Raw genomic sequence first — 26797 nt, 5'->3', positions numbered from 1 at the left:
CAGAGACAGCAGCAGCAGTGGGTGCATCCCTCCTCCCTGCCACCCCAGGAGCAGGCTGGAGGGAAGAGACCTTACCTACTGCCACTGCTGTTACTGTTGCTGTTTCTAACCAAACCTAGCTCCACAGGCAGCCTAGCTGAAGTAAGTCATGAGTGGCTCTGGAGCTGAGCATTGACCTTGCTAGTCATCTGGGGACAGCAACAGAAGCAGTTAGGGGAGGAGGGCAAGATGTGCTGCTGAGCAGGAAGGGAAGAGAAGGGGGAGGGAAGACACTTACCTGGCTCGAGGGACTTAAAAATAATTCCCCACTGTTGTTCCGATGGCACAATGTGCTCACCCTGATGTAAGGGGGAGGCTGGGAGCTGGGTTGCAGCCACCACAGCAGCACAGGTCAGTATTCCTGCACGCCCCTTTCCAAAATCCTGGATCTACCCATGGACACCTGCACTTAAGCTGTTTTAAGAACCTCCATTTCATAAGCAGTTCCACAGTACAGGATTGTTTATTGAAAAAAATAATCAGATGACAGTTAGATTTTCTGTTTGGTTTCACTTCTAGTCTCTGGTTGCTGCCTCTGGGTATCTGCCCTCTTGCTCTCCAAAGGGGGCTGAATTTATCAATTTATTACAGTTCTATGCTGCCCTTCCAGAAAACAGAATTAGTAGGGTAGCTTATAACAAAACACAAAAACTTACAAAAAGGGAGTAAAATATGAAAATAATAAAATATAACATAACAAATTTTCCCTGCCATCCCTATATTCAAAAGTGAGTCTTCACTCCCACAACACAGTCTAATTTCCAAGCCCCATGCATTAGTTTTGTAAAGAATGGGGTAGAAAACTGATGTCACAGAAAGGGTTGGTTTTGCAGAGAAAAGTGGAACTCTTCTCTATCTAATTTGTATGTTTCCACCCTCTGGCCTCTACCCAGAGAAGGTGTCCTACTGATGTCATATGTTTCCTGGAAAATTTGGTCAGAAAGTTAAAAAAACCTGTATATGTATACACTTAGACATTTACCTCATTTCTGGTCAAGACAGGTGTAAAACGAAATACGGGTTTCAGTGCCACGTGCAGATACTCCATCACTACGGCTATGCAACAGAAAGTTACATTATTAGAGCAATAACAGCAAAGTAAGAGCAACTGGGTGCAAGCTGTTGTGGGCAATATCCTACATTCTGGTACCTGCCCTATACTCCCCCACTGACACCCCAGGTTGCTGTGGGATTTCTACAGAGGCAGGATCAGATGCTTTGACACCATATAATTAACAAAGCATATAATTAACTCAGTGAAAGCTTGCACTTCCACTGATGTGGGGACAATTCCAAATGGTACAAAATATATAACAATTGTGTAGGAGTTAAACAAAGTGAAATGCTAAAGACTGCAACACTGTTAGGCAGATTACTGTTAACAGCAGCAGAAATAAAAGCTGTAATGCAACTAACAGAGCACAATAATCTAAGGTAGTGCTGTCCAACTTCTTTGCCAGTAAGGCACACACACTATAGGCACCACACCATTGGGGCCATCCTCCCCCACCCTGCCTCCCTGTCTGCAAGCTCCCCTGGCACTGTGTGGATGGGTGGTTCCTTACCACTGTTGCACTGAGTGTGCGGGTGGGCAGCGCCCCCACTGCTGCACTGTGCAAGCAGGCCAGTGGGCATCTTCCCCCTCCCCCCTCCCTGCCTCCTTGGCTGTGGACCCCCCTCTGCACCAAGCCATGGGCTCCTCTGGCACTGCAGGCTGTGCTGTGTTGCACCACACTGACCTCTGGAAAAAGAAGGGAGAGGGAGCCCTGTTCTAAGGTATTTTACCTGCTATATAAACAAGGAAAGCAGGAACACGAATCCATGGTTTACTGTGACCTAATTTTTCAAACTGGCAGGGATTTAAAAGAAAAAGAGAGTAAGAAAAAGGAATTAATATCAAATTGATGGACGTTAGTACAGAAAGATTATTGTTAAATAATACATTTGAACTTTTTTTCCGATTCATCTTACTATGGCCTTTATTTTAGTTTTTCTAACTGAAACCTTTGCCACAAACACAGATGACACCATTAGAGGTGATGCTATTTCCAAATAACAGTGACATGAAAAGAGAGGATTTCTTATTCTTTGGGTACAATCATGTTGCATTGCTTTCAGTGAATTTCACCTGTGTGTACTGCAGGGACCGTAGGACAGTTGCTAAACTCCAAGTCTGCTAGTTATGAGAATTTCATGCTGTTTCTGTTGTAGGTTTAAAAGAAACTTTAAGAGCATGATTCTCCACTGACCATAATAATGCATGCCTAAAACTCTGAAGCCAGTGGAAGTTTTGGGTGTGTGAGGAGAACAGAACATAGTTCTTATCTAACAAATAAATATATACACAAGTTGTTGATTTTCAGCACTTGTTTAGTGCTGAACACCCTCTAGATTAGTTATATGTTCAAGTCCCACACATAGTAGACAAGTATAATACATACCAATGGGGTTATCCATTCAAAAAACATGACATTCTCACCGTCATGTACATAATATGCCTGACCGCCCTGTTAAAAAAAGCAAAGAAAAAGAGAAGTTAGAAGCCAAACACTGTTTATGTAAAGGCATTTCCCCCGCTATTAAATATATCTTTACTGATTTTGTAAATAATATAGCAAGCCAAATAAAAGTAGTTAAGCTGCTTCCACCAGACTGAGTTCTGATCTCACAAAAGTTTCACACTGGTGTATACTACAGTTTGTACAACCAACCTAATTCTTATAGTACTAAGGTTTTTCTTTTTTAATTTTCAGCAGCAAAAGTCATATTCCTCAGGATGAATCCACTAAATTTGCAACATGGTTGTCATATTAATTAATACAATAGCTTATGGTCATGATGTAAGAATACTTAATTTTCTAATAAAAATAAGCCTTATTTGCATATAGCTTGGGGTATGTTTTATTTGAGCTTTGATGTTCCTGGTAATGCCCTTTGGCCTTCTGGAGCTCACGCGCTGGGCAGCCCAGAGGCAGTGGTGGCAAACACTGCCCGGCACAGCAAGCAGGGGGCCCGCAGCAACTGCCACCATGGCACAGCCCCAACAGGTGAGCCCAGAGCCAGCGCAGGGCCCAGGCTGACAGTGGGGGCACATTACAAGCTAGTGCGGAGAGTAGGAAAAGCAGACCCTCGCCCGCTCCATGGCTGGCACCCTGTGCTGCAGCCACTCGCAGCCCGCCTGGGGCTGCCTGTGCCTGCTCATGACAGCCCTGCACGGGCTGCGAGTGGCTGCAGCAGGGAGCGCAGGCCACCAGGTGGGGGAGGGGCTGCTTTTCCCTGCACTCAGCACCAGCTTGTCCCCAGCTGGGGAGCAGGGGGTCAGGCCTGCACACTGCCCCCCACCTGTACCGCAGGGCCGGGGGGCACTGGGAGTGAGTGGGTGCATGGGGCCCACACTGGTGTCCCAGGGCCAGCACCACTGGGGCCCAGAGTGGGGCGGCAGGAGTACAGGGTCCCAGCTGGCAGGGGCTCTATGGAGCTGGGCCAGCTCCCCCCTCTCCTTGCTGGCGCAGCCCAGCCCTCCACAGACCTCTGCTAGCCTGCACCCCACTCTGGGCCCCACCAGTGCTGGCCCTGGGACATTGGGACATTGGTTCCAGGATGGTGACCAGTAGGTGGGGGCCCTGACATCTTGCTGAAACTGGGTAAGCAGCCCTCCGCCTGAAATAATTGGGATATGAGATATATAAGGAATGTGCATCAGGAACTAGGAGAACATCTGTTCACCAGAGCACCCCAAGGGAAAACAAGGTCTAATGGTCACAAACTGCTGGAAGACCGTTTTAGAGTGGACATAAGGAAAAACTTGTTTACTGTCTGAGTCTCCAGAGTTTGGAATAGATTCCCTCCAGAAGTGGTGCAAGCACCTACTCTGGATACATTTAAGAAACACTCAGATGCTTCTAGCCCTAGGTCCCTTACAGCCCTAATGTCTATGAAATCTATGAAATGTATTGGAGTTCTCTATGCATGTAACATCAGGCAATACCAGAAGGGGAACATTTTCCACAAAAGGTTGCAGGAACAGTGACTGGCTCTGTCAGGGTAGGCAGCCTCCCTATTCCCAGCCTTCTTCTCCTCTCTCCTCCCTACTAGGGTGGGCAGACCATGCCACAGCATTTAGGGACTTTTTAAAGTCCATAAAGCAGGTAAAAATCCCCGCACTTCCCCTCCATGCTCAGAGGCATTTGTCCTCCCCTCCCCTTCCCACCCTTTTCTGTCTGCCACTGCCTCCACTGTTCAGAGGGCAAGGGGAGCTCCAGAACTACTTCTGGCTCGCTCCAGCTGGACTGTGTGGAGGCCAGGCTCAGCCCAGGACAGTGGTGGCAGCAGGTGGGTTTCTCCCTCCCTGTGCCTGTTCTCAGGCTGGCAGGGAACACCTGGTGGGGAGAGGAAACCCACCTGCCCCTGTCCCAAGCTGAACCCATGCCCCATACAGTCCAGCTGGAGCAGGCAGGAGTGGCTCTGGGGCCTCCCCCGCCCCCAGGACAGTAGCACCAATGGAGATGAGGAAGAATAGGAAGGGAACATACTTCTGAGCACTGGGGGAAAGAAGCGGGGAAATTCTTACTGCTGGAGGCTTGATGTGACCAGGCCACTGCTCTCTGTAATACAGCCCTGAGGTTCCTCATTGGAGGTTGCTCACCAAAAGGCTTATGCACCCAGAATCAGAGCTGACTTTTTAAAAAACAAATTATTCTATAATATTTGATAATGCTAGGTATATTTATTTACATAGTATTCCTACATTACCTTTGTGAGTCTTGTCTACAAGAAGGAAAAATGTAACGTAAGAACAAGATGCACCAAACTGCATTTTCAATGCAAATATTTGGCATGAAGAACTCAATGGTTTCTATCTATAAAACAGATTTTTATATCTGAAAGACAGGGAAATTTGATCTGTCTTCTTGAACTATATCAAACTGAGCAGGTTATTTAGTTGTTTACTTACAGCTCTATATCCCTTCTCAGGCGTTAGAGCTTCAGCAGCTAACAGATGAGCTTGTACAAGATTTCCAACATGAACCCAGTTCATCTGAGCATTGGGATTTCCAAACTTGAAGTTAAATAGTCTCCATTCAATATTCTTCTACAGAAACACAATAATTAAATAATTTCAGGAAGGGAAATTAATTTAGGAGTTTACAGAAGTTAATGGCTGAGTGACTCATTACATTGGTTTCTGCCAAAAAATAAAAAGTAATGCTGTCGTTGCAATGGAAGGTGTTATGAAATTGTGCAGTCTGTTGTGGCTGGAAATCTGCGTGTTGTTTCCAGAACTCTCACAGAAAAATTACGGAAAAAACACCCAAACCACAAGTGGGACAACATTTTTCCCAGAATAACCATTCCATTTATGACCTCACAATTATGGTCCTTAAGGAAAACCTATGCAATACCTTCAGAAGATGGACCTGGGAACAAAAATCATACTTTCACTGAACTCTGAAAACCAAGAACTTAACACAGACAATGGCTTTATGGTTCATTAGAATTTTAAACGATTTATCTTTCTCCATTGTTCTTTACTTGGTCTGTAACTGCTTGTTAACTTCTTCTTGCTCCACAGATTTACTATTTCCCTTATATGACTACATTCATTTGTACATTTTATACAAAAGAAATCGTTAGACGTGATATTTAGCTTAGGCTATTCCTGATCCATTCCCAGACCTGAGGAAGGGCATTTTATACCTGAAAGATAGCCTAGCATTTCTGTCAACTACATAACTTGCCCACAATGAGATTTTGCCAAACAAATCTTCCTTCTCATAAAAATGAAAAGATTTATTTTTCCTTTATTTGTTCACAAACATCCTAAATTTGGCATAAGGAAAATTTAACTAGATCTGTGTGTTACAGCTATGATCTAATTTATAATAGTAAACTAAGACAGGGCTGTCTAAATGGCTGCATATGGTCTGAGAGTGGTTAAATCATGGTCTGTGGACAAGTTTCTATACTAGAAAAATTAAATAATAAAATGGAAAAAATTAGAAAAAATAAAAAGGAACTTTATTCATATCATGGGACTTTTATTACCATGAAATTAGTGGTACTAGTGTCTAGAGTATAGCTAGCTATTTCAGCTAATTATTTCCATTTCACCCACTTAATGAAGCCCATGAAAAAGATGGGAATAAAGATGTCAGCCTTCCAGTGGACAAAGCTGGACAGCTTTGAACTAAGATATCATTACAAGACTTGGCTGAAAAAAACCCTAAAATAATGTGGGATAAGCAGTTATACAAGCTTAGCCTTTCCACCACAGCAGGTCTCACTTAGGATTTCTCTCTCACACAAAAGGGCAGATTTTTTATTTTAATTCTCTCTCCAACTATGTTATCTGTTACCCTGTATTATGTGTTCAGTCACCAAGCCCAAGATTCACATATGGCAGTGCTGAGTATTCCTGTGCCTAAAAGTAAGGCAGTGATGTCCCTGTAACTATGATGCTGTATGAAACAGGCAAAAAGTAAGAGTTGTTTGAGTAATATATTTTACTGGAGTAATTATAGATTTGGGTAGATATTAGATCAAAGTTAGCTGATACTTAGGTGTCTAGCTTTAAGAACATTATTCAAAAACTCACGTGCCAGAGGGTATATATGCAGACTCCCTGACACTCTTGAGATCATTGCCAGAAAACCAACTTGCCTACTTCCTCAGTTTCAGATTCTGAGATTGCAATAGGAGGGCTGATTTGTCTTTCCCAGCTACCACACTGCACTGGAGCCTCCTGAACATATTACCTCTGTGGAGCAGTTGGATGTTAGCTCAACATGTGTTAGGTAACGTGATCTGGAGAAGTCCTAACGTTGCTATGTTATAATGCCAACATCTGAAAATCTCTGCAATCTCAAAATCTGAAACTGAGGCAATGAGGGTGCTTTGCAAACATGTGTCACTATGGGTTTCTGGCATGTTTGAATGTGATGGTAGGGGATCCTTGACGGTATTCTCACCACCTCAGTTATGTGTTTGAAGCAGAGTAGGAGTGGGTCTCTTTTTGGCAGTTAACTTGACAGCTGTACAGAGGACCTCATTGATAGGGGCTACCCAGCTCAAGGAGGCAGGTGGCTGATATCATGGGGGGATTACAGGGCTGGCTGCCATTTTTGCAGGCTGATTGCAGTGGGGCCCCCACATGCTTCTGATTGGCTCAGAACTCAATTTTTTTCCTGGCCGTTGGGTCTTCCCCAGCCTCCACCTACACCCTGACACATGCAACACCTCCTGCTTTTTATCACAAACAATTTCCTCAGTGTCCACTACTTGGCCTGCCCTGGGAGGTTGCTGACTGTCTCAGGGTACTAAGGGGTGCCTGCTCCTTTAAGGGCAGAAACTGCCTAGAGAGAGAGCCTTAGGAGCCATGCCGAACCCCTGTAGGTGCAGGTTGCTGTGGTAGCAGGCTGAGGAGGAAATCAGCCTGCACCTGCACCTGGTCGGGTGACCGGACAAAGGCAGGGCTTTGAGCACATATAAATCCCAGGACCATATGAGGAAAGGCTGTGGGACCTGGGCCTCTTTAGTCTAAAGAAGAGAAGGTTGAGAGGGGATTTGATAGCGGCTTACTGCTATATCAGAGGAGTGCATCAGGAGCTCAGTGAACAACTGTTCACTAGGGCACCTCTGGGGAAGACTAGGACCAATGGATACAAGCTCCTGGAAGGGTGCTTCAGGCTTAATACCAGGAAAAACAGCTTCACAGTCAGGGTGTACAATAAACTCCCCCCAGAGGGTGGTGCAGTCACCTACCCTGGTGGTTTTCAAGAGGAGACTGGACAGTCACTTTGCTGGGGTCACTTGACCCCAGTTGTCTTCCTGCCCAGAGCAGGTGAGCTGGACCCGATGGTCTGCAAGGTCCCTAGCAATCTATGTCTCTATGAGTGTAGACCCTATGTTATTGTTGTGTTGTAGCCCAGGGACTTGTGTTTTCTGTTACTTAAACCGGTAGACAAGGCTAAGGCTATTGGGGAGGTCTCACTGGGGCACACGACAGTGTGGAGAGCCCAGCGCCAGAGAGGGCACAGTGACAGGAGGCCAAGCTAGATGAAGGCCTCAAAAAGGGACAATGTTTAATTGCCACCTGCAAGGTAAAGGGGAGACTTTGGAGCCATGCATCTAGCCCATAAGGCTTGGGAGTATCATAAGGCACCTCTTGAGTGTGGGACACAGTCAAGGGTCCAACAACCCACAGGGCTTAGAGAAGTCTGTCAGGACTGTGACCGAGCAGCAACCCAAGGGCAGTGTCTCAATTCATTATTTAAACCAGCAAGATGTGGCAGGAGAGATTAGTAGGTGCCCATAGGGTGGAGCTGGAACGGTCATGGGGCCCTAGGGACATCACGGCCATCCCTGGGGAGGCCATATCAAGACACTGACGTACAACTGAGGCCTGTTTCCAGGCCTTTGCCCCCATTCTTGCCTGATTAGCAATGTCTAAAGATAATCTTTAGCCTTCTGTTTCCTTATCTGGGGTTATCCCAATCTCTTTCTTTGGTGTCTACCCCATTGAACCTCATTCCACCACTGCCCCTTGAGGCCCTCTTCACTTCCTACTGATTTTCCCTTTCAGGACTTCCTAATCCCTATCTCGGTCCCCTAACTGCCACTGGGATGGCTTTTGTTCCTGTGTGGTACTTAGCTCTTCCTTGAGGTTGGGTTTTGGGTGTGACTCTGCCTTTTCTGGGGTCTCTCCAGGTGTTCATCCCATCCTCCTCAACTCTGGCTTTCCAGCCTGTTTTCTGGCTATGGCTTCAGCCAATACCTCTCTTCTGGAGCATGTATCTGATTTACAGCGTGCCTGGGCTTGGCAGCCCTTGCTCTCCATTCTCTTGGTTTTGGGTATTTCACCTTCTGTGTGCAGCCTCAGCAGAACCAGTCACTCCTCCTGCCTCTTGTTTTGGACTGCTTGTTCTTTTGCTCAGTTGTCATGTCCGCCCATTTCACTTCTACCTGCTGGATACCATCTGCCACTATCAATATTCCAGCCTCTGGCCTGCTGGAAAGTTCTTCCAGTTTCTCTCTTAGTTGTTCCACCTTCTCCATATGCTGGCTTATCAACTGGCCCCATTTCTGATCCAGGCACTCCAAGATCACTGGCAGGGCCTCTTCCCATATGGGTATAAGCATGAATGCTGCATGCCTCCTGAGGCTGGCGAGGCATGGAGACCATCCGCAGGCGGTGGTGGCATGGTGGCGGGGAGCGGGGAGCTTCCGCAGGTGGCCATGGTGGTGTTGGCGAGGGGCGGCCGGGTGGCAAGCTCTGATCAGTGACCACTCAGAGACACCACCAGCAGCAACAGCAGTGGCCAGCAGAGATCAGCAACCACCCACAGATGCCACCGGCAGCAGTGAGGGGGAGAAGGGGTGGTGAGCAGCAACTGTCTGCAGGCACCACTGGCAGCGGCTGCCAATCTCAAGAGGTGCACGTACATTTGCACGCCCTATGTGTTGCCAATGGATACAAGTCCTACCCCTGAGGGTCTATCCATCATGGTATTCTTTCCCTGTTGCACTGTTCCTATCTATATCTGGACTGTATCTTCTCCCCAAGCTGGCTCTTTTCCACCTCCACCCTTTGCAACTGGGTTCACAATGTGTCACTCTCCTTGGTTTTACCTCTTGCTTCTGCCTCGAAGGATTGCATCTGGTCCTACAACACACCTTCCATCTGTTCTCTGACTTTCTCCATTTCTTTTGACATGACCTTTCCCATCTCCTCTGACTGGATATGGCTTTGGATTAACTCTCTCCACATCTCTTGTTCTAACTGGAAGTATCATTGTTGCCCACTCTCCAGCTTGTCATGAAACTCCTCTACCTGATCCTCTTGACTCTGAAGTTGTTTCTTTATGGTCCCTATAAGGTGTTCTGATTCTTCAATCCATTGTGCAAAATCTCATTTAGTTATTTATTTTCCACTGCCTGGGCTGCACCGGCTTTGGACAGGTTCAGCATCAGTACCACCATCTCCTGCATTTTGTGCAACTTTTCGCTTTCTGTTTTTCTCAGCTTCGTTCAGGGTGAGTTGTTCCAGCACTCAAGTTTTTTCAACCTCGACTGTAATCAGACGTCTGACTTCTTTGGGTCCTCCTTCCTTCTTTCAAGATTGCAAACTCAGTTCTAATTCAGACACTTTTGCCTTGGCCTGCTTGTTTTCGAACCTCACTATTTCTAGCTCCCTTTGTAAATGGGCCACTCTTTCCTCTACCTCATCTGCCTGCAACTGCCAGTTAGGGTCTCCTGCTCTAAAGCTTCCATAGTCTCTAGCTCTGCCATGTTGTTGTCATTTTTTTCCTTATCCTCTCTTCCTTTTCTCCCCTCTCCACTGGGAAGAGGAACCCCCTGACCTAGGCCTGAAGTCTTTTTACTTTCAGTTTCCTACAGCAGTATTTTTTTTACCCTCAGCTTCCTCTCCTGAGCTCTAGCACTGCTGGCTTATGATAAGACTCTCAGGGTTCCTATACTAGCCCAAGGGTTCACTCCCCTTCTCAGGGTCATTGTTTTCTTCCAATGCACCAGTTGTCATGGGTCGGGGTCCTGAGGGTTAGCCATGAAGATTCGTAGATTCATAGACATTAGGGCTGGAAGGGACCTCGGAAGATCATCGAGTCCAGCCCCCCACCCGAAGGCAGGAAGTCAGCTGGGGTCATAGGATCCCAGCAAGATAAGCATTCAATTTTTTTCTTGAAGGTGTTCAATGTAGGTGCTTGAACCACCTCCAATGGCAGGCTATTCCAGATCTTGGGGACTCGGACAGTAAAGAAATTCTTCCATATGTCCAGCCTGAAATGGTCTTGCAGTAGTTTATAACCGTTTGATCTTGTCATCCCTTGGGGTGCTCTGGTGAACAAACGTTCCCCCAGATACTGGTGGTTGCCCCTGATAAACTTATAGGTGGCCATCAGATCACCCCTGAGCCTGCGTTTTTCCAGGCTAAAGAGCCCCATAGCTCTCAGCCTGTCATCGTAAGGTCTGTTTTCCTGACCTCTGATCATGCGCGTGGCTCTTCTCTGGACTCTCTCAAGCTTCTCCACATCCTTTTTGAATTGTGGGGGCCAAAACTGGACGCAGTACTCCAGCTGCGGCCTCACCAAGGCCAAGTACAATGGTAGAATGACATCCCGGGATCTGCTTGAGAAGCATCTATGGATGCACGCCAGCGTTTTGGTCGCTTTACTAGCCGCAGCATTGCATTGCAGGCTCATGTTCATCTTGTGGTCAATCATGACCCCCAAGTCTCTTTCTTCCGTAGTGCTAGTCAGCGTAGCACTGCTGAGCCTATAAGGGTGCTGCAGGTTTTTCTTCCCAAGGCGGAGAACCTTGCATTTTTCAGTGTTAAACACCATCAGGTTCTCGTCTGCCCATTTGCCGAGCCTGTCCGGATCAGCCTGGATTGCCCTCCTGTCTTCAGGTGTGGATGCTTTGCCCAAAAGTTTGCTGTCATCGGCGAACTTGGCCAGTCCGCTTCTGACTCCAATGTCCACATCATTAATGAAGATGTTGAACAGTATGGGTCCAAGGACAGAGCCTTGGGGGACCCCACTGGTCACAGGGCACCATGATGAGTGACTGCCATCAATTACCACCCTCTGGGTCCGACCACGGAGCCAATTTTCCAGCCAGTGGATTGTGGTGGACTCAAGGCCACAATTGGCCAATTTTGCCAAGAGGTGATCATGGGATACCAGATCAAAGACTTTTTTGAAGTCAGGGTATATGACACCAATCTTTTCTCCCTTGTCCAGGTGATAGGTCACCTGGTCGTAAAAACAAATGAGATTGGTCAAGCAAGACCTACCTACAACAAACCTGTGCTGGCTATCCCTCAGGATGTTGATGTCGGCCAGTCCATTAAGGATGGCCTCTTTAATAAACTTTTCTAAGACTTTCCCCAGATAGAAGTCAGGCTGATGCATGTATAGTTTCCCGGATCCACTTTCCTCCCTTTCTTGAAGATAGGCACATTGGCCTTCTTCCAGTCTTCAGGCACTTCACCAAAGTGCCAGGAGTTCTCAAAGATCTGTGCCGGGGCTGGGCTATGATGCTCGGCAGCTCCTTGGGTACCCTGGGGTGTAGACTGTCAGGGCCAGCTGACCTGAAGGTATCCAGCCTCTCAAGGTGTTCCTTCACGACGTCAGCATTGATGGAGGGCAGGGAATCTCCCTCACCCGGACCTCCCTGTCCTGTAGTGGGCATGGGCGTCCCATGGGACTGATGAAAGACCGACGGTTCTGCAACTGTGCCAGCTTTGCCCCAAGGATACCTTCTTGTCTTTCCTGCCACATCTTTATGGTAAAGTAATAAAGTGGGGGGCTGCCCACAGGCCTTCACATGGCCCCAGTCTACTGACCCTCACAGGAACTTGCTGGTCCTTGGGCCCTTTGCCAGCCCTCACTCCAGTATTGTGCCACATGGGGCACCTCAAGCCTTATGGGGTAATCATGTGGCTCCAAACCTCTTCTTTAGCAAATACCCCATGACTTGCAAGTATTACATGGATGTTGTTCCCTCTGCTGGGGTCTAGGCCTACTGGACCTCATCCTCTTTAATCTGGCTAGGTCTTCTAGCCTAGGTCCACTGTGTTGGACCTGGCTCCAAAGCACTAGCTCATCTTGGTCTGTTCTGGTTATGGGGCCCCTGTCTGCTGCACCCCACCGGTGCTGGGCCCCCTGGCCCCTGTGTCTGCTGGGCACTTCCTGGCACCAGGCCCTCTGGTCCCTGTCTCTGCTGCATCCCTCTGGCCCCAGGCTCTCTGGCCCTTGTCCAGTTTTACTCCTCTGGGTGCTAATGATGCCTCCAAACCTCCCCTTACAGCATCATCCCAAACCTGTGGTACAAACAATAATACGAACATAAGCCCCTGAGCTATAACATAACAATAACCAAAAGAGGCTGTGCTCTGCCCCTTTAAAAACACAAACTTCTCACCTCATATAGCATGCCTCCTAACCCTGGGTACCTTTTATGAGGTCCTGGAGCCTTACTAATCTTGCAGGCAGTAGAACAGGCCACCAAAGGTCCCTGAGTAGCTTCCTTGTGCAGGAGCTCCTTCCCCTGGCTATTGCCAGAGAACTAACCTCTGCCAGCCCCAGCCTTCAGTTTATATGTGCTTAGGTCTTTGCCTCCTTCTGGTCAGCTGACCATCTGCAGATGCTGGCTAATTACATTAGCCTGTTACTCAGGTAACCCATAGCTGTGATGCACTGCCTAGTTTGCAGAGCTCCCTGGCTATGCTGCTCCTGTCCTTAAATTAGCAGGTGCAACTTAGTGCCCTGCAACATCCATGAAAAACACAAAATTGCAATTCCGGTAGTTCCCTACTCCCTGAATGTAGGTATACTCTTTGATCCCAGGAGGGAGATACATTGGAGTGGGATTTAGCTGACCATTGTGAATCTGTGTGTGTGTGTGTGGGGAGAGGGTGGGGGGTGAGACTTCAAACAGCCAATAGGAATGGAATGTTTCTAAAACACTGCCTGTCTTCCAAATGTAGATGCCTACCTCCCCACTTGAGTTTGGTGCCTATGTAAGATTGAGATTTGCAACCTGAATCATACATCTAGACTTAGATTTAGACCTAACACATTCCTTCACGTAAAGGCAACTGATTCACTCTTTTAAGATGTGCCAGGGGTCACCTTTTATACAGTAGCCTAGTGACAGAGCATTCACCTAGAATTATGGATTCTAGGGCCCTCTTCTCCTAGGGTGTTCAGACTCACATGTCCTACCTCCCAGGACACTGTCCTTATGGCCAGCAAACGCTAGGGTGGGTGGCTTGAGAGCTCCTAACACTCCGCCTATGGAAGCTGGGCTACTGTGTAGAAGGCACTGCAAGATTCATGGGCATGACAGAGTAAGCAAGATGGGAGCATAACTCCCAGACCCTGCCTGAGAGGGAGAAGTCCTGAGTTTTGACTCCTGTTCCAAATGGTGTTTATGTATTTGATCTGATGACTCTGGTGAACAATGCATAAAGAACATGGGAGCAGAGTTCAGATGTCCCTTCTGTCAGGGGAACGCCTTCCTCACTGGTTGAGAGTCAGGTTCCCTCTTGTTCTTGCATACTGAATGTTGTACTCCTTTCTATACAGTGAAACAACTTGAATAGGAGGATCGAAGAGAACCTTCATCCCAAAACAGTTTCTAGGCTGATTTGGGCACTTTTCTAGGAAGTCAAAGCTGTGGGTTTGAACTTCTGGAAGCTGCAGAGAGCTTAGAACCCAGATCTTCCATTCCCTGGGTAACAGCTGTGATTTCTAGGCCTTTTAAAGTCACATCCATTGTTCTGAATTCAACAATGACAACCATTTTCACTCACTTGAGTGTCAGGTATGCTCACAGCACAACTACTGGCATGGGCCCCTCCAAAGATTAAGGTACAAGGGATGCCTAATCTGTGCATTTCAAACATTCTTAGGTAGGCCATAGATGGCTAACTAAATGCTTGGCTCAGTTAAATTTGCAGAATCTTTAGCAACACACTTGAACTTCAGACACCTAAGCAGGCTTTTACCAGAAGCTAAGTCACCAAAGATACCTTGGGATCATAATGCAGTTAGGTGGGGTTTCTAGGTATCACCCTCTTGGGGCCTTGTCACTTGTCACCCTAAGGACATGTTAACTGGACTTAAAATTCTAGCATTCAAGTGGTAAAACATGCTAAGCACCATTATAACATAGCAATGTTAGGACTTTTCAAGATCATATTACCTAACACATGTTGAGCTAACATCCAACTGTTCCACGGAGGTAATATGTTCAGGAGGCTCCAGTGCAGTGTGGTAGCTGGGAAAGACAAATCAGCCCTCCTATTGCAATCTCAAAATCTGAAACTGAGGAAGTAGGCAAGTTGGTTTTCTGGCAATGATCTCAAGAGTGTCAGGGAGTCTGCACATATACCCTCTGGCACGTGAGTTTTTGAATAATGTTCTTAAAGCCTAACACATGTTAAGCTAACATCCAACTGCTTCATGAAGGTAATATGTTCAGGAGGCTCCAGTGCAGTGTGGGAGCTGGGAAAGACAAATCAGCCTTCCTACTGTACTGGAGTGGGTCCAAGACCAAATTCTACCTAAATTCCACCTAAATCCTGTTCTAGGTGCCTGCATACCTTTACGAATCTCACTCCAAGGCCTTGATCTGTAATCAAGATACTGGTTTATACATTTAATTTTTAGATGGAAAAATAGTACAGGTATAACTTCTTATAATATACTCTGGATTGGATTATACAATACATACTGCTACTCGTGGCAGGTGTCTTTCCTCTTCTGGTCCATAGATGCCTGGTGGGCGAATAACACATGTATGGAGCTTATCCCCTCCTAGGAGATAAAATTAAAAGGTTTTCTTACTACATGAGAGGTGTCGCATATATATTACTTGTATTTGTATATTTGGGAAGCACAAGGACAAACAGACTAGCTATTCTGTGAGAAACTCCCTTTGAAGGAAAGTGTTTTCATCCTCCTTTAAAAATTAATTTCATACTTGTGAAAATTGCTGCGCTTACTTTGAAGGATGAAAACAAAATGCAGAAGGCACTAGTAGAGACTTCCCCAGCAATATGCTTCATCCCTGATTTGGAGATATTACTCCTTTCAGTCTAATTATTTACTTAGATTTATAAAATAAAGGCTGATCCACAGCTGTGAGAAACACAGAACACTGAACACCCCAGATTAGCTATAGCTATTCCTCCGCTCATTACAACTTCACATAGGGGTAGAAACAGTCTTTAAAGCAGCTTCCAAATTAGTTTGGACTTTTCAGGTCAAAACTAATATTTTAAACTCCTTATGCAAATAATAGGTAACCAATACACTCTACAAAGAACAGGTGTAATGTGCTTTCTGTATGAAACTATTAAATAATACCCTCTGCATTAGCTTATTACATAGTTTCAGCTTGTGTTTCCATGTACAGTACATTAATGTGCCGTTGAGCTCCAGCAATACGTAATATCAGTGAGATATGCATGAGAAAGAGAAAAAGGATCAGACCCTTCTTCCAAAGTTCAGCAAGAACAAACAATTCAGGGTGGCAACTGCTATCTAGGCACTCAAGATTTAGAAACTAGCATGAACCAGAAATTGTAAAATCTAAGTAACAAGCAATGGCTCTCTTGGAAATCATCTACGTTTGGGGGGGATTTGTGAGGATGAGGCTAGTGGTCAGACTTCTGGAGACTTTGCATCTATAAGGAAACTCAGTGGGATGACTAGTCTAAGTAAGAATAATGAACATTGGGAAGGAAGAAAGGAGCAAATCCTATTCTTATTGTCAAACTAACCATAATTTATAATTAACTTAGTTTAAATTTTCTTAATCTTTTGTTATCCTTTTTTATCATTTGTGTATGGTCCCTTATCTGCCTGAATACTCATACACAGAAATTAAACACATTTATTGAGAGAAGAAAAACACCATAGGGCCCTTATACACGTGAGGGACATCTAGTTCCCTTAAATTGAAATGGTGGATTTTTAATTGTGACCCACCATTTCAATTTAGGGGCTCCCGTCACTGTGATGAAACAGTGGTGGCCTGCTGTCACTTCACCCCTTCTTGCTGCGGGCAGGCTCTGCTAGAAGAGAGAAGAAAAAAAAAAAGCAGTGAGGGGCCCGATTCTTTTTTTTTCTCCCCCCCCTCACAGCCTGCCTCTCCCATAGCTGGGGGTGAGCTGCTGGCAGCTCCGGATCTTCCCTCCATGGTGGTAGTACCCCCCCACCCCCCCAGCACCCACTTATTAGCACCCCATCTAAGCAGTCCCGGGGGGGGCACGGCCCCTGTGGGGGGAAGGTCCAGGACCCCCCACAGCTCAGAGCTTGCTGGCAGCTCATCCCCAGCTGTGGGAGAGGCAGGCAGCCCCCACAAGGGGGAAAAATAAAAAAGGATTGGGCTCAGCACTTTTTCCCCCAGAGGAGCCTGCCTAAGTGAGCTGCTGCCAAGTCGTGCAGCCCCTGGGCTGTGGATGGGCCTGATGCTTTCCTCTGTGGTGGCGGCAGCACCCTGTTGGACTGCCTGGGCAGGGTGCTAGCTGGGTAGCACCTGACCTGATCTAATGGTGCATGGGGTGCTGGAAGACCTGGCATGGTCAGGAAGCTTGGGCACGGCAGGCGTCCAGTGCCCTGTGAACTGCCCAGGAATGGGTTGGCTTGCCCCTGGGGCAGAGTGGAAAGGTGGCAGGAGGGCAGCTAGGTGTGGTGGCTGCTGGAGAAGGAGGTGGGGGCGGTGCCTGGGGTGCTGGAAGCCCGCCAACCCTAAACTTCTGTGAGCCCACCTGGGCTTCCAGCATCCCGTGCACCATCCCCACCACCTTCACTGGCCACCAGACATGTACATGTGCATGGTTTTTGGTGTTTTGTTCTTTTTATCCACAATGGGACAATTTCCCTCGATCATACTAAAATACATCTGAGGTAGTTTAAGTTGCCATACTAAAATAAATTTTAACACAAAAAGAAATTGTGCATGTGTATGTGGGGATACCATTATGTTAGACAAACGATGATTTCTTGTGACTTTTTGTCACATGCACATGGTCCCACCATCACGTGTACAAGTGCCCATACTGTTTATAGTTTGAAAATGTATTAGTAACAGTGGAAAATTAATACTTTAAGCATACCTTTTAATGGGGTTTCATTAGCAGCAAGTATCATTTGGTCTGCTATTGCCTTGGTTCTAGAATAATGATCAACTTGCTAAAAAGAAAATGCAAATGTAATTAAATTATATCACTTTTCACTAAGCTAAGGTAAACTGGAGTATCCCCAGGTTACTCTAATCTACATCTGGTCTAGTTAGAGTAGTGATTCTCAAGCAGGATGCTGCAAGAGTCTTTTAACGATGCTGCCTTGCAACTACTGCCCCTGCTGTCACCAGGGCAACCTGTCTTGCCATGCTTCTGTTTCCAGGACATGTTCTGAGGAGCTGGACCGGGATGTAGCTGACTGCAGCCTAGCCTAATAGGAGGTTAGACAAGATACAGTGCTTCCCCTGCCTCTGCTGGGTTCAGCCAGGATATAGCAGCACTTCTTTAAACCAGTTTTGTTTCCCTCAGCTGGGGATTAGGCCCCTGAGCTCCCAGCTCACTAGGCAACCTGTGCAGTCAAGCGCCGGTTAGACTGCCTGGCAGGCAAAGACTAGGTGGCATTTGCCCTAGGAAGCAACAGGGTTGCACGTAAAAGTGGGTTTTTTAAATCTAGTGCTTTAAGAATTGACACTGTTGATTAACAGCAGAAAGGCTTGCTTTAATAACTACCAACAAGCAACAAAACCAAATGATAGAAAAAGACTCTTTCCCCAGTGTAACTAAAGGCAAGGAAACTACATATACACTTCAATTGAACTAGCAACTAAAGAAGACAAAAGACTAAATATACATTTCAAGCAAAACCTGTGAATACAGGAAAAATGTCCTGTAAGGGAGGACATCCTCACATTTCTCAAACCAGCCATCCAATGTCTAAGGTGTTACAAATGTCTCAATCGTTCAATGAATGTTTGGAGTTTTGTAAATAGACCATAACAGGTACAAGCTATTGCAAATTTGCCCCATTGATAAACAAATACCCAAAGACAGGGCCAGTAACATTGCAATGCCTCTAGGTGTCCTGATTTGACTGCTAATGGCCCATCACATTTAATCGCTGCGCTAGTCCATAGCTGCAAAAAACAGAAGTCTTCACACCTAGACAAATCCAAAAACAGGAGTAAGGCAATTTAACAATTGTAATATGATGGTCACCCTTTTCCTAGCTAACCACCAAGGAAAAATGCGTTGAAGCTATAAATCCTTAAAGCACTAGGTTTAAAAACCCACTTAAGTGCAACAGCGGAGCCTCCCTGGGTTCTACCCAGAGCAGTGGGCACTGGCTCATGCCCTGTTTCCTCTCTTGCCCAGCTCTTCAACTCAGCTGTGCCAAAGCTACCTCCAACTTGGCCCTGCCACAGGCTCAAGTGTCTTATACTATTATAATATTATGGCTATTAATGTGTGTGTTTTCCCAGCTTGTTTAAAGTGTTTCCAGTCATATTGTTTTTATGTATGGTAAATGCATTATTTTTTAAAATGGTGTGCCACTAAGTTGAGAAAAGTAATGGTGGGAGTGCCTTGAGTCTAAAAGGGGTGAGAATCAAGGAATCAGAACTGACAGCCCCTACAGGAAAGAATCTTCTCGTTGAACTTCAAAGTCCACTTCTAACTTATCATTATTTTTACTTTTTCCAAGACCCCAGATCTGCTTATGAATAAATGACTGATGTTTGATATGAGCATCTTTTTATTAAACATACTCCACCTGTGAAAATAATCTCACAACAGAGCTCTGGTAGCAAGAACTACATCTACGCAAAAATGGACCTATAGAAACAAACACTCTTCATATAAGTGCCCCTTAAGACGCAATAAATCCAATTTAATGAAGCTGGACAAAAATGCTTTTCTACAAATAAAGCTGACAAGGTCAATTACATAGGAAAAGTACCTTTTCTAGTGGAAAATATGGTACTGTTTCCTCATCTCCTTCTTCAATGGGACTACCCCCAAACACCACATTCACCGTACTGGTATATACCAGCCTTGGGATACTTCTTCGCTTGCAAACTGTAATAATATATAAAATAATTTATTTGAAATAAAAAGAGATGATTTGGAAAATAAATGAATTGACAATGAGAATTGTTTTATTAAAAGTAACTCCAGCATCTATAAAAAAGACAGCCTAACTTTTAGCATTATTAACAAGATTACCTTTCATTCAGGCGGCATTTCCTCACCTCCAACTTATGTCAAAATGCTAGTCATGACTATGTGCTTTACAAACTGCATATACACAGGCTTGGCAGGATGTTGGTTTTACTGGTAAATGTTCATAAATGTCGATTTCACCTCACTCAGAGATCAGCAAAAATATTTCCATTGTTAATAATCAACGTTTGTAGAAAGGGGACATAAGAAAAATGATGGCTCATGGATTGTGTAATGAAAGGGGGAGCAGTACAGAACCATGCTGACTGTAGGTTGAACTGCAACTCCCAGAAACCTCAGGGGACTGAGGACAAAGGAAGGAGAGGTGACAAAGTGGACAAAGAAGCAAAGGCAAGCTAAGCTGGGACTGATGGCTGTTCTGCCACTCAGCTGACAGCAGCCCTACAGAAGCAAAGTTTGTCATTAATAAATTGTCTTCCACTACACCCTTAATTCTGTGCGCTCCTGAAAATGTAAATCGATACAAATTGAAATAAAATGCTTAAAAATAAATATGAATATTATCCATCAAAACTATTTAAAAAAACCTGTATTCTGCTAAGCCTTCATATACATGATGCCCATATTGCCACTAAATTGCACTCAACAGATGGAGAAGAGAACTATTGAGGAGACACTTTGAAGATACACAAAAGCCATGCTGTATTTCAGAAACATCATACAAAGTTTAATTTTGTGTGTTTGGGGTAAATGAAATAAATTGAAATACGCATTTCTGAAGTGATCAAACAGAATTATAAATGATCTTCTTTTTTTGGTGTGGTTATTACTGTGGATAGCAACCCTTCTTGCCAAAGTCACTTTAGCCCAGTCTTGAACAGTTTTCATAGATTCATAGACGTTTGGGCTGGAAGGGACCTTGAAGATCTTCAAGTCCAGTCCCCTGGCCCAGGAAGTCAGCTGGGGTCAAAGGACCCCAGCAAGATAAGCATCCAAACGTTTCTTGAAAGAGTCCAGAGTAGGTGCCTGCACCACCTCTGGAGGGAGTTTGTTCCAGGTCTTGGGGGCTCGGACAGTAAAGACATTTTTTCTTGTGTCCAGCCTGAAACAGTCTTGGAGGAGTTTATGACTGTTGGTCCTTGTATTACCTTGGGGTGCTCTGGTGAACAGATGTTCTCCCAGATCCTGATGTATACGCCTTATGTACTTATAGGCTGCCACCAGGCCCCACCTGAGCCTGTGTTTTTCCAGGCTGAAGAGTCCCATGGCTCTCAGCCTCTCTTCATAAGGCCTGTTTTCTTGCCCTCTGATCATGCGTGTGGCTCCCCTCTAGACTCTCTCAAGCTTCTCGACATCCTTCTTGAATTGAGGAGCCCAGAACTGGATGCAGTACTCCAGCTGCAGCCTCCAGCTGACAGCTGTGAGAACACTGTTACTTTCAGCACATTTGGTCTGTGTTGTCATCTCCTTGCTTATTCAGAAAAAACTCCATGGGTGTCGTTTCTCTGGGGACATATAGCAGCGGCACATATTTGTGCTGCTGCTAGTTGACCCCAAGCATGCGCCCCCATGTGTACGTTGGTGCACAGCAGATTGCTTCGGGTGGGGTAGGAGAGACTGGGGACAGCACCTGGGCTGGCCCCAGCAGCCTTACCTGGGGTCCTGTGGTGCACAGAGCCTGGCTGGCAGCTGGAACATGGCTCTGGCCAGCCAGGCTCTGGTTTCAGACAGCACATGCTGCAGCCATGTATACCGCATCAATTTGTTTTGGCTTGTTTTTTTTTACACCTGGATCTCTCTGTGTCAAAACCCCCCTGCTGTGCTGCTAATTAGCAGTATGATAAATGTGTACACAGGTGGTGTGTGCAGTTTGTAGCACCACAAATGGGTATGAGACACTGCAAACCACACATGTGCACTTGTAGGGATGTGCCCCATAAAGCTATTTCCAGTTCCATCTCATAAGGACTTAATTGTGATGGTAGGCAAAGCTGCCTTTTTAACTGTCTCAAAGGCAAAGAATTCCTTCCTATATCATCTTCCAAAATGTTATGAAGGCCAGATGTTAGAGGCATCTTTCTATCTCTTCTCTAGTTTTACAACAGAGAGCATACAAAAGGTAGATCAGGTTGGTACCTTAGAGACTGGGTGGTTTTGAGAGGCATGAGCTTTCATAGGCAACAGCCTACTTTGTCAGATGCTGAGAAAGACAAAACAGAATGAATCTAACCTTCCTCTTCCAAGCAGTTGTGAGGTGAGAATTTGGCTAAAATATAAGAGAGGAATAAAAACAGAAAAAAAACCTAAGCCAAATGTTATTCAAATCTTATATCTTCTAAATCCAAACTGACTTTCCACTTTTAGATGCTAATATTCTATCTAGGCCTCACATTCCCACACACAATTTTTGGTGTAGGAGTAGCAAATATCATGCAGGCACACGTACACACAGTGACTTAGCTCATCGCTACAGTGATATAGCATCAGCAGGCACAAACCATGATGCCAATGCTATGTCACCATAGTGCCTAAAAGTAACTATGTGCTGTCGGGACTGTGCAGCTGTAGTGCATACTGCCCAGCCACTTAGTACCTGGTAAAACAAATTGAAGAGTAAATGTTTTCGCTCGATCTGAGCCTTCAAGAGGCCGAGAAGTGATTTACTAAATCACTGCGCAGTACCAAATGCACAATCAGGGGCACAGATAGATGCACCCACAGTGTACAGGGAAGGAAGAGCCCAAATCATAGAACAACTGTGTTAATAAGAGTAACATTGCTTGGCTACCTATTATGCATACATAGTCTATCCTACTTAAACAGTAAGTTTCATGCATGGTCTTACTACATAGTCTTACTTACTGCATGTATAGCCTTACTGCAACAGTAAGAAGGAAGGCAGCTATCATGATAGGGACTGTGAAAATAGTTACTACACTGCAAATATATGAGGGAAAATTCTGGCTTTTGGCAAGGTGTATCTTGATAAACCACAGCAAGCAGGGAGCCGGAGGTGTATGCAACTCTCTCAGACTTCTGTTCGTTTTGAAATCCATGAATATATGACCCAACAAGTTTTTTTCCAGTTTCTGAGGTTGATCCTATTAGGGATTAAGGCAGGAAATATTTGGCACGGGAGCTTGGTACACAGTGATCTTCCTATCTCTTTATTTGTATTTTTTATGCTTCTTGTAGAGACAATCAGCAGCAGAGCCTGGGATTCATACAGGTGACACAAAAACCAGCGCATAGTGAAGGAGTGTAGACAGAACTGCAGCTTCCTGCTGTAACTGAGAACGCTTTGCAGGAAGTGTTCTGAGTTACAATGAGCCCCTGGGACAAACAGGGGGCTGGTTCCGGGGGGGACGGGAATCTACCTGCTGGCTGCAGCCTGCAGCTGATTTCCCCTAGAAATGGCCCTTGCTCTCTGTAAGGCTGCAAAGTTTTCAGAATGGGAGGGGGAAAATGGAGTGGAGGGAGCTCTTTCCAGGGGTTCCCTGGCCAATGCGGAGGGTGCAGTGGGTGAACTGGAGCCTCCCCACCCCCACCTTGAGGAGGCTCCAATACACCCACCCCACCCTCCAGCAGGGCCTGAAAAACTCCCGGACTGAACTCCCTCTGCTCCCTTTCCCCCCTCCCCTTCTGAAAACAGCAAGAGGCTGGCAGGCAGCGCAAACAGAAGTTACAGAAGATGCTCTGTTTTGAAATGTTTTCATCTGGCCTGCACGAGGGGTCAGATTTTCATCTGATCGGCCATTTTCTGAAGTTGTCTGCAGCCATGCACTTGTGTTTGGCCACAGCTATAAACGACTTTCTGTGGCCAGATCGGGTGAAAATTGTCATTTCTGTCTGAGCTGACTGCCAGCATCAAGAGGATAGAAGCATAATAAAAGAATTCAGCTCTTGATACAAACAATACTTTGAAATGCTGTATCTGGAACCAACAGTACCAGAGAGAAATCTATTGTCATTTTCTGGAGAGCATTGTTAAAAGCCAAAATATACTGAAAAAAAAAATCAAGTTTTGTTGGGTGTGAATTTTGCAGGGAACAGAAAGGAGAGATCTAGTATTTTAGTAAAACAATATAACAATGTAGTTTAATAACATGTTTATTAAAATACTAAATAATAGCTTACTGTGCAATAACTCTTTGTACATACATGCTACCTTCCACTTGGCATTGACTGCACAATAAATTATACTAATATATAATATACTTATCTCTCACAGCATTTCTGGGAGGAAGGGAAATAAGATCATTATTATTAGTTCTTTGAAAGTGTCACCATTAGTTCTTTGCAGGTGTCACCAGCAGATGGACCAGGATGATCCAGTTGACGTAATATATTTGGACTTCCAAAAAGTATTTGACAAGGACCCCACCAGAGGCTCTTAAATAAGTGTGATAGTCATGGGATTACAGGGAATGCCCATTTGTGGGTCAAAATTGACTTAAAAATAGAAAGCAAAGACGGAGTGTAAATTGTCAGTGTTTAGGATGGGACAGCAAGATCTCCCAGGGATTTGTGTTGGGACCAGTTCTGTTTAAAGTATTCATAAATGATCTGGAAAAGGGGGTGAGCGGTGAGGTGGCCAAATTTGCCAATAACAAAATCATTCAAAGTGGTAAAGACCAAGGTGGACTGTGAGGAACTACAGAAGTCTCTGGCATGGTTGAGAAAACAGGCAACTAAATGGCAGATTAAATTCAATGGAGATAAGTGATTCACTTGCACAAGCATAACCCAAACTATAACTACACTATGAAGGACTCTACATTAGCTGCTACCACACAGCGAAGAGGTCTGGGAGTCACTGTGGACAGTTGGCTAAAGACATCAGCTCAGTGCTCAGCAGCCATCAAAAAGCAAACAAACTATTAAGAAAGAAATTGTAAACAAAATGGAAAGAGGCATCATGGCTCTTTATAAATCCATGGTCTGTCCACATCTTGAATACTGTGCCCAGTTTTTGTCCCCACCCCTCAAGAAGGACAGAGAAGAACCAGAGAAGGGCAACAAGGATGATTAGTAGGCGTCTACTTAATGTTTAACTTCGTGGAGAAACGAAACAATTTTTGTGGGTTGGTCACAGCATAAATAGCAAATTCTGAGGATATTTCCCACATGTGCTCTGGCAGCTCTGCCCCTCAGCGCTGAGTGACAGAGAGGCCCCAGGAGTGGGGAGACAAGGGGATGGCTACCATCTTGTCTGTCACCCTTTGTGCTGCTCCACCAAGCAGCTCCTGTCCCTCTCCCTGGCGGCTGCAAGCCTGGGCCACAGCAGCAGCGAGAACCGCTGGCTCCCACTGGGGAGCCAGCATTTTATTTTAGTTTTTTAATTTATTTCATGGACAATCCCAGATTCTGCAGTTTCCACAAAATTCACGAAACTGTGAATTGAGTAGACTCTTAATGGTTAGCAGTATGAAAAGCTTCCATATGAGGCACGACTAAAGAGGCTAGGCCTGCTCAGTTTACAAAAGAGATGCTCGAGGGGGAACATGATAAATGGCAAAGGGAGGGAAAGTAAATACCCATTTATTATTCACTGTTTCTCGCAATACAAGGACAAGGGGTCACAAAATGAAACTAGTAGGTAGTGAGTTTAAAACTAACAAAAGGAAGATTTTTCATGCAACGTGTAATTAAAGTATGGAACTCGTTGCCATCCGAGGACGTGGAAGCTGATGGTTTAGCCCAGAGGTGGGCAAAATATGGCCTGTGGGCCAGATCCGGCTTGCCAACTGATTGGATCCGGCCCATGGGAGGGCACCCACCAAGCGAATGGATCCAGCCCACAGGCGGGCATCTGCCAAGTAAATGGATCTGGCCTGTGGGCAGGCAGCAGCTCTGGATCCAGCAGCTGCGTGGTATTGGGCAGCTGGCACTGCTTCTGGCGTGCCAGGTGCTCCCTCTCTCTCTCTGGGCTGGGGCTGACACCAGCGCAAAAGCAGAAGCATGATCCTGCCCACAGCTGTAGCATACTTGCTCCCTCTTCCCCCCTGTCGGGACCCGGCAGCTGCTGGCTCAATCCACAACTGCCCAAATGGGGGGTGGGGGGGGTGCTAAAGCTATGGGCAGGTGGACTCCAGCCACAGGGGTATGGTGGGGGTGGGGTAAGTTAAAGCTGCGGGCAGGTTCAGGCTTCCCTGTTGGTCACTGCCCTGGGAGGGAGGGATGGGAAAAAGAAGAGGGAGAGAGGTGCGGCTGTTGACAGGTCACCAACACCCATTAAGTGGCCCACCACCTAAAAATGGTGGTGGTGGTGGGGGGAATATATCTAAAGCTCGTTTGACAAGCTTTAGTCAAAGCACCCCATCCACCATTTTTAAGTACAGGGATGCTGATATACGAGATGCTCTCGGCTCTTTAACTAGAGTGGCTCCAAGAGCACTGGAGCATGGAAATTACAGCACATCAGAGCAGCCTCCCTGCCTGTGTATAGGCACCAAGAGCTACTCTAATTAAAGCACCCCCCAGAGCACATGTATAAACGCACTTAGTGTTATCCATTATTTCATCCCAATTGTCCAGACTACAAGGCCTATGCAGAAGGTTCATTTTCAACATAAAATATAATAAAAAATGTTTTCAGTATACTACAAGTGTTTTAAATTAGAGCCTCATCCTGCCACTCTTGTTTACATAGATTAATTCCTTACTCTGCGAATAAGGGTGAAAGCATTGCTTTTTGTCTCCTACGCTAAAGGTTTGATCCAAAGTTTATTGAAGTAAACAGAAATCTTTCTATTGATTAAACTGGGTTTGGATTTGGTCCAAAGAAAGAAAATCTCTATACATACCATCCACGATTACTTTTGTGCCACCAACATTTGTGGATTCAATCTTTTCTTTACGTTGAAGCTAAAAGCAGAGTTTATAGAGTATCTGTAAATTTAACAATTTACATTCACCACATAACTGTTTTAATCCTCAAAAGTAAACGTCCACTTCGTTATTTAGTTCACTGTTCCCTGTCTTTCAAAGACAGAACAATGTTCTGTAAACTCCCCTTTTATTTGTTAT

General features: G+C 45.5%; 1 protein-coding gene across 1 annotated transcript in view; it reads right to left on the bottom strand.

The window, feature by feature from the left end:
- The window catches only part of LOC149854938 (putative short-chain dehydrogenase/reductase family 42E member 2), a 31703-nt gene that overhangs the window by 1298 nt on the left and 3608 nt on the right, over nt 1-26797 (bottom strand). The window contains exons 3-10 of the mRNA XM_090023734.1: nt 26575-26635; nt 19545-19663; nt 17684-17759; nt 15295-15377; nt 4994-5131; nt 2481-2546; nt 1825-1888; nt 1022-1095 (exon numbers count right to left, since the gene is read on the bottom strand). Of these exons, the coding sequence (XP_089879860.1) occupies nt 1022-1095; nt 1825-1888; nt 2481-2546; nt 4994-5131; nt 15295-15377; nt 17684-17759; nt 19545-19663; nt 26575-26635 (681 nt within the window). The remainder of the gene's footprint in view (nt 1-1021; nt 1096-1824; nt 1889-2480; nt 2547-4993; nt 5132-15294; nt 15378-17683; nt 17760-19544; nt 19664-26574; nt 26636-26797) is intronic.

This window comes from Crocodylus siamensis, chromosome 12 (assembly GCF_052110815.1).
Source record: "Crocodylus siamensis isolate JL-2025a chromosome 12, ASM5211081v1, whole genome shotgun sequence".
Classification (NCBI taxonomy): domain Eukaryota; kingdom Metazoa; phylum Chordata; order Crocodylia; family Crocodylidae; genus Crocodylus; species Crocodylus siamensis.
The sequence above is the reverse complement of the archived record's forward strand: the minus strand, read 5'-3'. Positions and strand labels throughout refer to the sequence as shown.